The sequence below is a fragment of the Sminthopsis crassicaudata genome, chromosome 2, assembly GCF_048593235.1.
Source record: "Sminthopsis crassicaudata isolate SCR6 chromosome 2, ASM4859323v1, whole genome shotgun sequence".
NCBI classification, from domain to species: Eukaryota; Metazoa; Chordata; class Mammalia; order Dasyuromorphia; family Dasyuridae; genus Sminthopsis; species Sminthopsis crassicaudata.
In genome coordinates, this window is record NC_133618.1 from 620,732,273 (window position 1) to 620,749,196 (window position 16,924).

The following is a 16,924-nucleotide window of genomic DNA, read 5'->3' on the forward strand; positions in this document are numbered from 1 at the left end:
ACCCTGAATCAATAAACTCTATTTTCTAGGGCATATGCCGATATTATAATTAGAGAGTTTAGGGAGAGGAAATTTCTGATTCTATGTAAAGTCTGAGAGGAAAAAGGTCAAGACTGATCAAGGAGTTTTCATGTAGAAAGTGGTTTGTGAGTTAGAATTTAAAGCATGGGTTCCTAACCCTGAATCCCTGAACTTTGAATATACATATAAATATAAAACTGTATATGAACATAATTGGATCCCTATGTAATCTAATGTATTATTTTATGCATTAAGTATTCTGAAAAGGGAATTATACGTTTCTCTAGAGCATCAGTGTGTCCATGTAAAAAAAGGGAAGGAATCCGTGCTTTAAAGAAGGCTAACAATTTAAGAAGAAGAGGGACAGAGCAGTTTGGTCAAAATTCTGTAAGCATGTGGGTTGGTGAATGGATTCTAAAGCAGGATGGATATTAATGCAAGAATACAAGATTAATGAGTCATTTTTTCACATTTTAGATGTTCTTCTTTCTTACCCTACAATTCTTATCAGACATAGCAAACACAAAGATTTTAAAATGTTGCATAATAGAAGTCTGTAATGAGATCAAAATGAATCTTAGTCTCAATTTAGTTGTAGAAAGGTTTAAACCAGCTACTATTTACCTTTCTGGATTAAGGGTCTCTTCATTTTTTGTCCATCTGATGACAGGTGTAGGAACTCCTGATGCAACACATGGCAAGATTGCACTTTGCCCAATAACTTTGATTAGTGGAGAAGGCTGGCTCAAAAACACCAAACTGGATGGAATATCAGGATCTAAAAGTTTCCAAAATAAGGGACGATTAACAATTAACAATTTAAGCCATTTCCTTAACACCCAATTACTGAATTCCATTTATATCTTTAAATTCTAATATTATCACATTAAGCAGCAAGAGTGTGTATATGAAAATATATTTCAACAAATTAATTCAAAAATATTGTCTACAATATGAAAAACACTGTGTGAATCACAGAAACATAAAGATATTTAACACACAGCCCTGTTCTTCAAGAAACAGACAATCTAATGGGAAAGATGTGCACAAAACTAAAACACTAGCTTGGATGTGCTAAATGGCAATAATCAAAGTGTCAAAGGAAGTACAAGAAAGGATAACTTGGGGTTAAGGTGGCTTAGTAAGGCATTCCAAGCAACAATGTGAGTGGAGGGCCATGGCACAAGGATTAGGGGAGAGAAAGCGAGGTAGACAGAGATCAAGAGAAAGTTATATTAAAAGTTTCACAGTAGCTGCTGGTAGAGGGTCAGAAGAACATTACTAAATTCAGATATCCAATCAAAGCATCAATTTGTGCAGAGGACAAAACCTATATTATTGGCATGTTCTATATTTCCCCTGGTAAATCATGGGAGATCCAGCAATAACACCCATATTGTGAATAAAATATAAAATTTTTTATTTAGTTTTTAATCATATTTTAATATATTTAATATATTATGAAATCATTTTTATTTTCATTCATCTATTATCAACCATTCAACAAGCATTTACATATATTTTATATTTGTATATAAGCTCATTGTATCAGTTAGTGAAGCCAGGATACAAAAATCTTTTATAAATCTACAAAAATAGGAAGATAGGGAAATATACAAATGAGGAACTTCCACAAAGCTAATTTCAGTTTTCTGGATTCTGAAATCAAACTCCTTGAAAGGGAGTATTGTTATGAAAATGCATCAGGAAAGGAGTAGACACTGAAGCAGCCTAAGCATACAGGATAATACTGAACTTGACTATTTGTTACTATAAGGTTTGACTTGAAGATGTGCCATATAGAAGCTCCTTTTAAAAGTGTTGTAAACCAAGACTTGTTGCAAAGATGGAAAATTATATTTTCCCACAGATGAGCCAAACATCCACATTCTAAAGAACACAGTGACCTCTCTATTTAAAAATGACAAGAACAGACATATATGAAACAACTTCATACCTGGAAGCACTTTCAGCTCAGCCTCCTCACTGTACTTCGGCGGTCCACCACTTTCAATTATGCAACGATAAAGCCCTCCATCTCCTTCTGTAACATTGCTGATAACCAGAGCTCCATTTGGGAGTTTCATGACTCTGTCGTCCAAAACGAGTGGCTGTCGATCCTGCTCCCACCTCACAAAAGGGACCAAATCAGCATTGACTTCACAGCTGAGCACTGCACTGTTTCCAGCATAGACTGATGAGGATTCTGGCTGACTGACAAACCTGGGAAGACCTAAAAGGGATGGGAAGGGAAATAAATATGAAAGTCATTAATTCAATGCTCAGAAACGTAGTGCCATCCCTTGAATACAAAAAATATTTGAAAAATGTTAAAATTCATATGAAACATAAAATAGAACTGCTTTGTTATGATAAATAAATCGCATGGAGGCTACACAGAGAGAACTGGCCTCTGCAATTGAAAAACTGTGCTTAAGGTCTATCTCTGTCACAGATTGGCCATGTGACACCCCCTAAACAATCACTTAAGCTTCCCAGTACCTCAGGAGACTCTGTAAATCTTTAAATTCTATGGCAGGTGCCAATATGTAATGGTAGAGGCAGTTTCTTCTGCATATTTATTCGTAGACAAAATTTACTCTTCCATCTGCCTTAGTCTTCTATCCTTTGATACTTAGGTAGGCTACCAGTTCTATCACTAACTCTCTTTAACGAGTCATGGACTACAGTATTTAAAATATTAAAAAGAGTATAAAGAAGAAATAAGAACATAATAGGACAAAATGAAGAACTTGAGAAGTAAACAGCTGGATCAGAAAAGAGTGCAAACTATCTAATTTCTCTTAGGTCCTCTCTACTCCAAGTTTAAAATCCCAAATTAACCTAAAGCAAGCGTAATCTACACAAGAGGGAGCTAAAATTAAAATGAACTTACAGTGGGAAAATTCCCCAAAAAGAACTAATGAAATCAGGGACTACAAGCAAGAGCACCAGAGGGTCAATTCACAATTATAGAGGTGGTCTCAGAATGTTAAAGATAAATATGCCAAACATGGGTAATAAACAAATAGAACACAGCCTCAAAGGAACAAACGAGATGTGGACAAAAAGATCTGATCAGTGCAGTTATAGTGATTTGGCAATGCCAAGGCTCCAACAGCCTGAGAACACCTAAGGAATGGAGGCAATGCTTGTAAAATGCAAGTAAACACAGTGGAGAGCATTCACAGAAGCATCTTTTAAGGTCCCCCACCTAGAGCTAGAAGTGACCTTGGAGATCAAATCCAACCAATGCCTTATTTTATTGAGGCAGGAGTGGGTACAGTGACTTGTCTGAGGTCATATGCTGCTAAGTAATATAGGCAGGATTTAAACTCAGTTTTTCCTCCCTCCAAGTACCTTGCCTTACACACTATTCATCTAGTGGACTTTCAAATTGAGGTAGAAACAGAATACTGCAGCCTTCCTACTCAAAGACAGGAAAGTGTGAGATCCATGAGAACAAGGTTGGCATGGAGGGAAAAAAGTCACAGACTTAAGGGTTTGGGAGGGAGGATTTGGCCATGTGCTTTATACGAGTTGTGGCCAAAATTAATTCTGAACTCAATGGCCAAACCTCTGATAGACAAGCCTCTTGGAAGGAGCTGGTCGGGCCCATGGTCAGGCCCATGGTCAGGTCCACAGTTGGGCCCACAGTTAGGTTCCCCTCTCCAAAGTCTCCGGCCTGGCGGCTGCTCCCCCCACACAGACGGCTCTAAGCACAGACTCATCTTCCTTCCATGCTGGGGCAGTGCAAGAGGACTCGGGTAGAGACAAATTATTCTCCCTTGGACAGGAAAACAAGAAACTGAATGCATATAACCACAACTGATGCTTTAGAAGCCTTTATGGTCTACAAGCAATTATTGAGTGCTTCCTCTGTGCCCACTAAGAGTTGTGGATATAAATGTTAGCAAAAAGAAATATCGTCCCAGTATCCATGGAGCTTACAGTGTAATGGGGAAGAGACACATAAAAAGAGAGCTCAAAACAGGAGTGGAGAGGGAGAGAAAGCTCCCAAAGAAGATCATTAAGGAGGGAGAGCTGGGAGAGGGCTGAAGGAGTGAGTGTGGCTGGCTTGGGTACTTTCTCAAAAATGGAAGTTATATGAATAACTCATTAATTGGAAGTAAGAGCCACTGGTGCAAAGAGTGAGATGGCTGCTAGGGCATGGTGAATTCATTAGTCACCTACTATGTGCAGAGGCACTATGCTAAGTGCTAAAGATATAAATTTTTAAAAAAGGAGGGGAGCACATTTTTGCCATCAAGGAGCTTAAACCAAATGGGAGAAGTCAACACAAAAGGAAGTTAAAAAGGGGGAAGAGATAAATTGTGCTCCCCCAGGAAGGAGAGAGGATGATATTCCTTAGAGAAGAAACTAAGAAGAGCACCTGATAAAAATGTAGCTGCCTGCATTTTGAGCAGGAAGGCTTTGGGAGGAGTCAGTTGCTCTACCATCCAACCTCGAATCAGGTTGTGAAGCCTGAAGAGTCAAAAGCAAAGCCAGGAGAAGAGTAAAAAGCATGTTACAACCATTATATGAAGTTATAAGTGATATTTACACCAATTTAGTCAGGAGTTTACATAAAGCATAATGCATCTAATATATGTAAATATCAAACATAACAGAAACCTCATACTGGACAAAAATCCCATAAACTAAAAGAATGGAGAAAAGAGGTTAGATAGGCACAATGATGCATTGCTGGTAGAGCTATAAATTAGTACAAACATTCCAGAAAGCAATTTGGAATTTAACAAATACATAGCTAAAATGTTTATAGCAATGCAGAGATTCTGTTCCTATAGATACATGCCAGGTAAGTAACCGACAAAATGAAAGGCTGTATATACACCAAAATAAGATTAATAGCATTTTGTGAATTAGAAACAAAGTAGATATCCATCAAGTAGGTAAATGGCTAAATATATAGTGGCACATGAATTGTAATCAAATACTACTGTGCTATAAGAATCAAATTACATGGCTAATACAGAAAAGCACAAACAAATGTAAAGTTAAGTAGGCAGACCAACGAAAGAGCAAAGAAAACAATATATACAACAACACGCAAGAAAAAGGAAAATAACCACAAAACAACAACAAATAAACACTGCAAAAGTTCATAGAATGAGCTTGAGCCCAAAAAGATATGAGAAAAACACTTAAACTCCTCCTCCCAGAGGGAGATTATACAAATATGAAACAAAAAATATAACTTCAGATTTTTTTCAATGGCTTTGCTGAATTATTCTCTAGCTTCCTCTTTTCCCTTTGTCTTTTTTTAAAAAATTCTTTGTAATAAGAAATGAAGGAAAGGAGTGATTTACAGGTGAAAATCCAGACAATGTAACCTAAGCAAACCTACATTAAAAAGAATGAAGGAAAAGTCCTTAAGATATTCAGTTCTCATCAGACAGAGATTTAACAGTAGATAGTAATTCTGAGAATTTAATAATGTAGGGGAAGAAAGCTTCCGTCAGAATAATCATTAAATAAGTATCTGAATGTCAAGGTGTCAAGGTGTCACTAGGGAGGTTGAGAGATAAAAAAGCTTTCCCTTTTATTTCCCTATTCCCTAAGATACCCATTAACATTCATCAGATGCTAGCAGATTTGCTTAAGTCCCAGTGGGAAGTACACAGGTGTGAGATCTGAAATAACAGCTGCTAAGCACTATGCTTCCTAAAAGACAGACAAAAAAGGAACAACACTATTTTAAGCTTTTTCTATTTCTTAACAATCTTCAAATGACAGACTCAAGGCCCTTCACAATCTCTTCCCTCCTTTGGACACTTCAGATGATGAATGCCTTTCTTAAACTAGAATGACCGGAACTAAACATAATACTCCAGATGAAGTTTGATGTGAGCAGGGAACAGTGGAACTATTTCCTCATTCCTAAAAGATCTTCCACTTAATAAAGCCCCAGCCTGCATTAACTTTTTATGGCGCTTCATCAAACTGCTGTCTCACATTAAACTTAATGTTCATTAAAACCCTTCACATCTTTTACAGAACTGCTGTCTATCTATGAATCCCCCATTTTATATTTGTGAAGTTAGTATTTTTGTATCCAATTATAAGACTACATTTATCCTGAGTGAATCTCATTTCATTTGGTTTAACCCATGCTTCAGCCTTTTAGATCCTTATTCTGGGGAGGTATTCCTTTCAGCTTTGTGCCATCTACAAATCCGATAAGCATATCATCTACAAATCTTTATCTAAATCATTAATAAAAATGTTAAATGACACAGGACCAGCCACAAATCCCTGCAGCATTTCACTGGATCCTGGGACATGTTAACTTTGAAACATTAAAAACTAATTTCTATCCTACTAATTCAGAATCTCTGTGGGTTATACTGTCTAATCCATATTTTTTTCATCATTGCCACAAAAATAGTAGAGATACTTTATCAAAAATGTTGCTAAAATCTACATAAAATATGCTCACAGCATTCCTTCATTTAATAGTTGAGATTAATGAGAATAATTAAACAATAAATTTGGTACAAATATCAATACAGACTAGCATCATCATTTTCTAAAATCATATGGATAAATGAATAAACACTTAAGCATACCAAGCAGGTTGACTAAGAGCAGGGACAACCACCCTCCACCTCCAAAAAAAAAAAAAAAAAAAAAAAAGCAAAGATAGTCTGCTCTCAAACAGTTTACATTCAAACGGTGGAGGAGAATCTTGGCTAGAAGGAGGCACTTTGATCCTGAAAGGGACATGGACTGTGAGTGAGCCACTCTTGCTGTTCTGTCCTATAACACCATGGACCATAAAGTCCATGGGATTTTCTTGGCAAAGATACTAGAATGGTTTGCCATTTCCTTCTCCAATGGATGAAGGCAAATAGGTGAGATGATTTGCCCATGGTCACACAACTACTAAGTGTCTGTGGCTGGATTTAAACTCGGTTCATCTTTATTCCTGTCTCCTAGCTGCCTTAGAATGCCATCACAGGGTAATTACAGGTGGGTACAAGCCATCCAGGAACAATGGAAGAGACCATCTACTGTTCCCATTTCCAGAACTAAGAAGAGAGAAGAGGGGGCAGCTAGAGGGGGCAGCTAGGTGGGGCAGTGGATAGAGCACCAGCCCTGAATTCAGGAGGACCCGAGTTCAAATCTGGTCTCAGACACTTAACACTTCCTAGCTGTGTGACCCTGGGCAAGTCACTTAACCCCAGCCTCAAAAAAAAAGAAGAAAGAAGAAGGGAGGAGGAGGGAGGGAGGAAGAAAGGAGGGAAAAGGGAGGAGGGAGGAGGGAGAAGGGAGGAATCAGGGAGGAAGGAGGGAGGAAGAAAGGAGGGAGGAGGGAAGAGGGAGGAGGGAGGAGGGAAGAGGGAGAAGGGAGGAATCAGGGAGGAAGGAGGGAGGAAGAAAGGAGGGAGGAGGGAAGAGGGAGGAGGGAGGAGGGAGGAGGAAGAAGAAGAGAAGAGAGGGAGAAGAAAGGCAACTCAAGAGACCAGGGATCAAAGCTCCAGGAGAGGCTGTAGAGAGGTGGTCAGAGTCATTACTGAAGAACAATGGTCTCTAAGAGGCAGTCACTAACCCAAAGTATAGGGTCCAAGACAGAAGTTCCTCCAGAATAAGGCTGTTGATAAGGCTATGAAGAAGATGGAAGGGAAATAATGCCTGTAATTAGATGTAGAGGGAACAACTCAGGAGGCATAGCCTCTAACTTTGAAGTGTAAGTCTTTAGGGAAGGACCTTAAGGAAAGCTATGCTCAACCAGAAATACAAAAAAGTCCCTGCCCACAGGTTGCGATGAGAATCTAATTCACTTAGTTGAGGATGTTAGAGACACAGGAAGAAAAACGAAAAGGAAACACAAATCAGGAAATATTTAGTGTTCTGACTAAAAGAGAGCTAGAGCTCTAGCAGTGAAGAGCAACAATGGTTTAGAAAATAAAATCATTTGTAAAATCTTGCAGAGGGTGATGGTGAAAGATTATTGATAATATCACCCTATAAGACAATGGAGAACTAGAACATGTTTACATATAGAAAGACTGTCAGAAGACTCAATAAGCAAAATTATCTTATGGGCACTTAAGGATAGAAAGAAGGCAAATGCATGCTAAGAAAAAAAAAAGATGCAAATATTTTTATGATGAACTCTTTTGCAAAGACAGTGGAGCCACTCTTATCAAAATACTGTCACAGTCTCTAACAAAAATGAGAAGAGCTGCTGGATTAGACATCCTTGGCTCAAGGTAACAGTCTGGGGGGGGGGGTCAAAGTGGAATAGATTTTCAAGATATGAAATAAGAGGTTACCAAAGGTTGGGGAGAAATTTTCAGATCTTACTAGAAAAAATGGTGAATAAACAAAAATATGTGCTAATCCATAAGCCTATCCTTCCATGTTTCTAAAAAAAAAATTATGAGAATCATAAACAGAAATCTGCCAATGAAGTTAGGATAAGCAAGGCACAGTGAAAAAAGCTTTGGATATGAAATCAGACACCTTGAGTCCAAATTCTAGCTCTGTCACTTACTATGATCTGGAGCAAATTTAGCTTTTTCGGATCTAAATTCCCCTCTTTAAAAAAGTGATTAAGGCTCCCTTCAGATCTAAATTTAAAATCGTAAATTGTGTCTCTGACCTATGAAACTGCTATGATTACAGAAACTATGCAGTGCCCCAAGCAGCTTTCTACAAAAAATTATAGATGATTTATCAATTTGCCTTGTTTCCTAAATAGGGATTTCCTCAAAACAATGAGATAATAACAGCAGATTAAAAAAACAAAAACAAACAAAACCACAACTAAACACAAATGCAAACAAGCATCCTGGATGAGGCAGGAAGAAGGAATAAGCAGGTTTGCATAATTGATGATCTCAAGCAGCTTATACGTCCTTTAAGACTCCTTATAAGACAAGGGAAAGATTACACAATCTTCTGATAATTAACACAGAATGTTCAAGACAGACTCCAAACAGAAGACAGGTTTTAGATCATTGGTATGCTCTTCTAGATGCTCTTGTTTCCAGAAAACTTCATGCTGATTGAATCAAGGCCCAGGACACTGCAGAGGCTCCTAAATGAAATCCTTAACTCCTCAAAACAGCTTGGGCTAAGTATATAACACAAGAAATACCAGATATATTTTTTAAAAACTAGCCTTTCTTCAGACTATGAAATATAGTTGGAGACAACTCCCAGAGCTGGAACAACAGTTCTTATAGCTTGGGCAGTACAAATGACAATGAGCTTAATCTATTACTGAACAGGAAGGATAAAACAAAAGGCTGGATTCTGTTTGGAAAACTACACAGTAATTAAAAAAAATTAATGCCTAACTTCTCTCTGAAATAGGATTCATCTCTTGAACAATAGTATTCTTCTGGTGATGATATATGGTCATGAACCAAAGAATGCCATGGTTTCCAAAAAATTAAAAATTGAAGGTCACTAAGAAATGTGGAGACCATGATGGGTGTAATTACCCAACAATTGATTACCAAGGAAGAAATAAATATGAGAGGCAAGAAAAAAGGTCATCAGATACTTGAAGAAAAAAAAATGTTTTTAAGTCATGTTGCTAGAGACAGGGATATCAAGAGACAGCTTATGGTAACATTGAGATGTCAATGGCTCTAGAGTAAGGTTTTCCACATGGTGCATATGTGAAAGCTACACTGAATGAATATATGAGCCAATAGTCCACAGGGCAAGTAGAAAATGGCATGTGCCACAGTCTAAGAATTGCTACAGATGGATGCCTGTACCTGGGAAAAGTTGAAGGACAACCTTGGCGTGGCTAAAGGTAGGGTCCTCTTGGCCCAGTTTCCCCACAGTGACATTTCTTTTCTGAACAGGTAATTTCCCCACCTGGTTAATACTAACCAGGCTTTTGACACCCTATGAATAATATAGAACTTTACTAATTGTCATATAGGATATGTACTTGAAACTAAAGACAACTAAGAGAGTTTTTTTTCCCATGTTATGTATGTCAGGTCAATCTGTGCTTTAAGAGGAACAAGTCTTGATATTATTATAATTATTTTCCCTTTTCCTTTCAAATTACATTTATAAAATCAGGACAGAAGTTTTGTAATTACAATATTAAATCCATTATTTAATTGATACCGGAATATGTTTGAGTTACTATAATAGGATGCATGTATAAACAGCTTTACAATTTTCATCTTTATTTGTAGTCAAATTATAAAAGAGATGACATCCTCCAAAGGGTAGAATTAGATAGAGTAATATGACAAAAATGTAATGTAAAAGTTATCTAATTAATGGAATAATACATTTTGAGAATGCAATAAATAGTATTAGATTGTTTTCTCTAAAAACTAGGATATGTGTATATGAATGACTTCCAAATGTATCATGGATAGAAATGCTGGCTTTGATTAGCAGTTTGTTGCCTGATGTTTTAGTAAAAAGTCCTCAAAATCTGATTAAGGATTTTATATATAAAATTTCAGGGCAACTAGGTGGCACAGTGGATAGAGTACCAGACCACGAGTCAGGAAGACTTGATTTCACATCTAGCCTCAAAAACTTACTAGTACCTGTCTGATAATTTTAAGACAAGAGGGTTCATTTTAAAGATAGGCACTCATAATTTTTCCTAATAGGGTTTAGTAATGATAAAAACAGTAAGCGGTATATGAAAACTGAAATTCTCTAAAATTATGTTCCTAATTTAATTATATATTCCTAATTTAATATTTTTCTTATAGGTCTTATGGTTCTTAATAGAATCAGAAGCATAAAGCTTGAACTAATTTTTACCACATGAACAAATTATTGGAAAAATAAATTTAAGAGGTTGTATTAAATTATATTGTCTTGCAGAGCCCCTATTCCAGAATGTCCGAGAGAAGATATTTCCAGGGACCAGACAACTACATAGGACAGCTGATACTCAAAAAGGGTTGATTAAATGGACATCAGGAATGGATTACTAGGATATGAGGAAACTCGATGTTAACGATTATCACTGTTGTATTGTTTTGACTTTTTGTTTCATGGTGTTTATATTTGCTGAGTTTTCTTGACTGCCTTAGTGACATGTAAATCTCCCCTCTCAAAATTAGTACATTGTGAGCTCCTTAAACATTTTAATCTATAGCTTTATTTTGTGTAGAGACTTTATTTAACATCATCATTCTTGTTCTTAGTATTAGCTGGAGTACTAAGCTATGTGAAGGATGCTTCCCAGCGGTCTTTTCTCACTATATAATATCGTCAGTAAGCTTAATAAGCACATTAAAAACCTTATAAATTTGGTTTATAGATAAGTGATCCACAGGGTATTGGGCTCCCCCCACACCTCCGAATGAATGTCCAAAGTGGGAATTTGAAATGTGTGGGAATTAAGTAAACTATAATGATTCCATCTTGTGACTCAATTCTGGAGCTAGCTCACTTCCCTTTCTATTCAAGTAAGGGTCTAGTCCAATTTCTGTCTTGTGAAGAAAACTTTATTCAATCATGAGAATTGTGAGGAAAACTTCATTGCATTATTGGAACCTAACTCGGTATGCCTGAGAGGCTGGACCACTCTACCATTCCAAAATTGATGTGAGACATTATTTTATAGTTGTTTGGAAGAGAAAGCTGAAAGAGGTCAGCTGGGAGGCTGTTGCTAATCTACCACCTTGATTCTTCTTCCATGATCCTTTAACTGAATACAGATTCTGTGGGAAGTGGGACCTCTTTTTTTCTAATTTCATAGAAATGTACCTGTTTTTTCTCCCTCTTCCAACAAGAGAAGTCCCTAATTTTTCCTTTCATTATAAATAAAAAATTTAACCTTGTATCCTGCTATTTTCTTTTAATGCATAAGGCCTAGTCCCAAGTGTTAGGCAATTAGCATGTATTGGTTACTAAATCGATATGCCTGGAAGTTCATACTTTTGTTTCCTTAGTTATTTCATATTTCACCCCTCACAGAATGGACTACTGTGGCATGACTGAAAAAAAATCAAGGACTCATTTTAACATCATTGATGACTCTCATATCATGCATTTTTAACAGAACACAAAAAGCAAAATTCAGAGAAAATTCATCATAGTAACTTATTTATTAAGTATATATATTTTACCAAATTGTCTAGCAAACAGATTATTAAAAAAAAAAAAAAAGAAAAGAAAATCACTGCATGGTTCACTTTTTTCTCTTAAAATTGTTTCAGCATTTTCTTTGTTTTGAAGAGTTGCTTATTATTGTAAATTATTTGCCTCCCTCAAATAGAATGCAGTTTGCATAGCTCAGTATTGTTCTTTTAAAAATAACAAACCCTGATACTATTAGAGACAACAAACAAAATGAAAACATTTCTAGACAACACATCTTCAAATTTGCAATAACTCATACTCTTTTTGTACTTTTCAAATACTACTGTTGTAAAAAGGATTATCTTCTTTGCTCTCTTGTAACATTATTTACAAATAAGTTTAAGGCAATCTCTGTACAGTTTTGTTTTCCATCTTAAAATATTTCTCCTAAGGTGTTTTAACATTTTAAAATTATACACTGTATTATTTCTTTGGTCAATACGTAAAGAAAATATTACTAGGAAATGAATCTGTGATATATCAAATTTTCTTGGCTAACTTGGGTCAGGGCTGGTTGTACTAAGTGGAATTGAGGAGACACTGGTTAAATCTAGTTTAGCATTGATTTAATCCTACAACAAATAACGGTCTCCTCGTGATATAATGACTGGTTTATACTCAGTGTGGAGCATATAAGCAGGGACTGAGAGCCACAGAGGAGAGAGCAAGAGGCAGAAGCAGAGACAACAAAGGACTGGCGGCAGGAGCTCAAACTCTCGGAACCCAGAAGAGAGATAGGCCTCTAAGAAAGCTACTGGGCCCCAGGAAAGGAGACAAGACTTTATTATTCACTTTAAATATTAAAAACATAATTTAATTTTTCTTGAGGGTTTTTATTTTCATTGGGGGGAGAGCTATGTTTTCTTTCATAACCTGCCTTTTATAAAAGTATTTTTGTATAACTTTATATATGATTTCTTAATTGTGGATGAGGATAAGAAAGAGAATCTAGAACTGAAAAATTTTAAAAACAAATTCTAAAAAACAAATGGCAACTGTATTTGGTAAGCACTCATACCTTTTATTCACTTATCATTATATCTCTCTGTATTTTTCAATATCCCAATCCTGCATGCTACCTAAAAAGTATCTTAAACATAGTAAGCACTCCATATATTTTTGAATGAATTAATTAAATGCTATCACTGGATACAAGAGAATTCCAATGGAGTTCTTCTCTTTCATTAAAGGTTGAAAAAAATGTCAATAAATTACTTAGGGGAATTTACCTGCAATTGTGAGCTTGGCTGTTCTGCTTACGATGGTTCCGAGGCTTTCCACTGTGGCCACACATTGATAATATCCTTCATCAGGCTTGTTGTGTTTAGAATGCACCACACTATTAATTAACAGAGATCCATCTGACAGTAGCTGACGCCGGTCATCTGACACCAAATTCAAAAAAGTTCCATCTTTTTTCCATTCAATTTTTGGGGAAGGTTCTGAGAATGCGGAACAGTTTAGAATAACAGAAGATCCTCGCACTGAAAGGGTATCCACTGGTTCCACAACAAAATAAAAGGGAGTAAACGTTCTCACAATGGCCCCTGTATAAACAGAAAGAGGGAGAGAAAAGAAAGTTTTTAAAAGTTTTCATCTAACTCCTGTGCATTTTTTGAGTTAATTAACCACATATACATATGTAATATGTACATTTTTTCTAGACTAAAAAACAAATTTAAAAGTCACATAAACATGCAATACCGAAAAATGCATACTTTCTCTAAGATCAAGAAAAGGAATCAAATATAAAATGCTATGATTATAAAAAGACTTAAAAGAGTTGTAAATGCCAAACATCCTCCTCCACGGGATCTTTGATTCAGCCATGCAGGTCTGTTTGCTGTGAACATGGACTTCTTATCTCAATGTCATTGACACTGTCTCTTGTGCTTGGTACGCTCTGTCTCCTCACCACCTTTTGAGACCCTTGGAAGACTGAGCTCAAAAGTTACTTTTTCTCCACCTCTTCAAGTTCAGCCAGTTGTTACTGGCTTTCCCCCTAAGGTTACTTTCACGTAGTACACATGTAACTGTGCTCAGAGACAACCCAGCTCAGCAACTTGCTAAACTCAGTGCAGAAGGGCAGTGACACACTGGCAGCACTGAAGCATTACAGATCCCCCACCAGGCGTATCTTGGATATCCTGAAAAAAACAATCATTTAAACCCCCCAAAAGCAGCAGAAGATCTCAAGAAGGCAAAAGCTTCATCTCAGACCTTCCTTCCAGGAGTATACCGAACAAGGCCTTAACATAAAATCAAGTTACAAAATGTAATGATGAACAAAATAAATTTTAAAAAATTCCACCACAAAAAAACTTTTATGATGAACTGAAAGCTTTAGACACAAATCCAGAAGAAAAGAATGACTCAAAAATACCAATTAGCAAAGTGAAATTTGCAACTTGAGCTAAAGCCCATCCAGAATTCCTTAGATAAAGCATGATTTAAAAAAAAAAAAAAAAAAAGCTAAAAATGACTTAAAAGTCAAATGAGAGTATTGGGGAATTGGAAGGGGGAGGGGAGAAACTGTGAGCATGAGAAAAGAAATGAGTGCTATTGAAGACATAGAAAAAGATAGCTTAGAACAAGGTACAAAACTTTATTCAAAAAAATAATTCACTAAAAATTAAAATTGTTCAAGTAGAAGCTAGGGATTCAAGAAATCTTAAAACCAGGTATAAAGACAAAAAGAAAAAGAAAAAAAAATGTAAGAGACCTCACAGCAAAACTGATTTTTAAAAAAGTGAAAAAAAAAATCAAGAATCACTGAACTACCTAAAAACCACAACTAAAAATAACCTAAACATCCTATTTTAAGATATTATAAAAGAACCCTTCCCAGGACTCTTAGACCGAGAGAACAGAACAGAAATCAAAGGGAAAAACAAACAACCAGTCATCTTCTAAAGAAAATTTCTACAGACAAATTACTGTCAAGTCAAAGAAAAAGTACTGCAAGCAGGCAGAAAGTAAGAATTCAAATATCAAGGAGCCAGAGGAAGGATCATACAAGATTTAGTAGCCTTCACTATAAAAGAGTGGAGATTTTGGATTATGATATTCAAAAATGGAAAAGATATAGGCTTATAGTTAATAGCCTACCCCACAAAAGCATAATGTTGCAAGGGAATGAAGGGAATAGAACATTTCCTAGCATTCCTGAAGACTACAGCTAAGAAAAGATTCTGAAGTACAAACACAAGAGTCAAGAAAAGCATGAAAAGGAGACATGAATGAACGATCATAACATAATAAAGAAGGACAAACTATTGACATTCTAATATGGGGACATGATAATAGCCTCAAAACTTATCATCAGAGAATAAAAAGGAAATATAAGTACCAAGAAGGTTTGGGAATAAGTTCTGTTAAGTTTTGATTATCTTAAAAATGTAAAGGAAGGGGAGAAATAATACTGTGTTAGGTGAAGAGAAGAGAAAGGAAGAATGGGGGAAATTATCTTATAATTGTTATGCCCAAATAGAATTCCATACAAAAAGTGTGGGGAGAAGTTGATAACATTTATACTTCCTCAGCCTAAGTAGCCAAAAGGGAAGGAAGAATACACATGGAGATTAGTAAGAATCAAAAGAAATTTATAAAGAAGAAAAAACAATGAGAAAGAAGAATATAACAGAATAGTAGGGAAAGAAATACACAATTAACAATAACTGTGGATGTTAAATGAGAAAAACTCACTCAGAATACAAGAGAGAAGAATGGATTAGAAATCAGAACCCAAGAATATGTTGTTTGCGAGAAATACACAAAACAAGAAAATGCACACAAATTTAAAATAAGATATTGCAACAGAATCTGTTATGTTTCAGGTAAAACTTTGTAAACTTGTTGTTTTAAGGCAAGGATGGCAATCATGATCTCAAAAAAAAAAAAACAAAAAAGCAAGAGTAAAACCAGATATAATTGAAAGATAAATAGGAAAACTACATTTCATTTTACTGAAAGGCAGCACAGATAATGAATTAAAATAAGTTGTAACCAAATAGTAACTAAATGACACAATATCAAAATTCTTAAGGAAAAGAATCTAATAAATCAAGTCAAAGGGAAAAGTAGAGAGTGAAAATATAGTGGAGTCCCTTAATTTATCACTCAGATGTAGATAAATGTAACCAAAAAATAAGCAAAAATATTGAAGGACTTGACTAGAAACCAGAGAATCTAGATAAGATAGATCCCTGGGAATACTAAAGAATAGAAATGAATGATTTATCATGTATACAAGGCACTTTCATAAAAAAAAAAAGATGATGTATTAGAATATGAAAATTTTGCCCAAAAATGGGAGAAAAACAGAAACATCAAATGTAGTTTTAATCGACTATCATGCAAGAAAAATTGTATTCAATAGCCGTTTAAGCAAAAACATAGTACCTTAAATCCTAACAAATGGGCGAGTCAGTGAATACATCATAAAAACAATCAAGAATTTAAAGAAAAGGAAAATAAGACAAAACACCAATATGTGTGTATTCAAGAAGTAAAAGAACAAATCAACGAAAAAAACTAGAAAACAAATTAAGTCTCCCTAGTTAAACATCTAAAGGAAATCCTGAGAATCAAAAATGAATGAAACTGAAAGCAAAACCAGGATTTTTTAAAACTACTGAATTAAAAAGCCACTAAAATAACTGACACTTTAAAAGAAAAAGAATTAAACTGCCTTTGAATGTGGCCATAGGGCAGCTAGGTGGCAGGGGATAGAGCACCAGCCCTGAAGTCAGGAGGACCCGAGTTCAAATCTGATCTCAGACACTTAACA

General features: G+C 35.8%; 1 protein-coding gene across 8 annotated transcripts in view; it reads right to left on the reverse strand.

Moving 5' to 3' along the window:
- Positions 1-16,924, reverse strand: part of NEO1 (neogenin 1) — a 224,933-nt gene that overhangs the window by 157,775 nt on the left and 50,234 nt on the right. For all 8 annotated transcript variants that reach the window (XM_074296256.1, XM_074296255.1, XM_074296254.1 and 5 more), the window contains exons 2-4: positions 13,365-13,682; positions 1,979-2,254; positions 646-799 (exon numbers count right to left, since the gene is read on the reverse strand). In XM_074296256.1, coding sequence (XP_074152357.1) covers positions 646-799; positions 1,979-2,254; positions 13,365-13,682 — 748 coding nt within the window. The remainder of the gene's footprint in view (positions 1-645; positions 800-1,978; positions 2,255-13,364; positions 13,683-16,924) is intronic.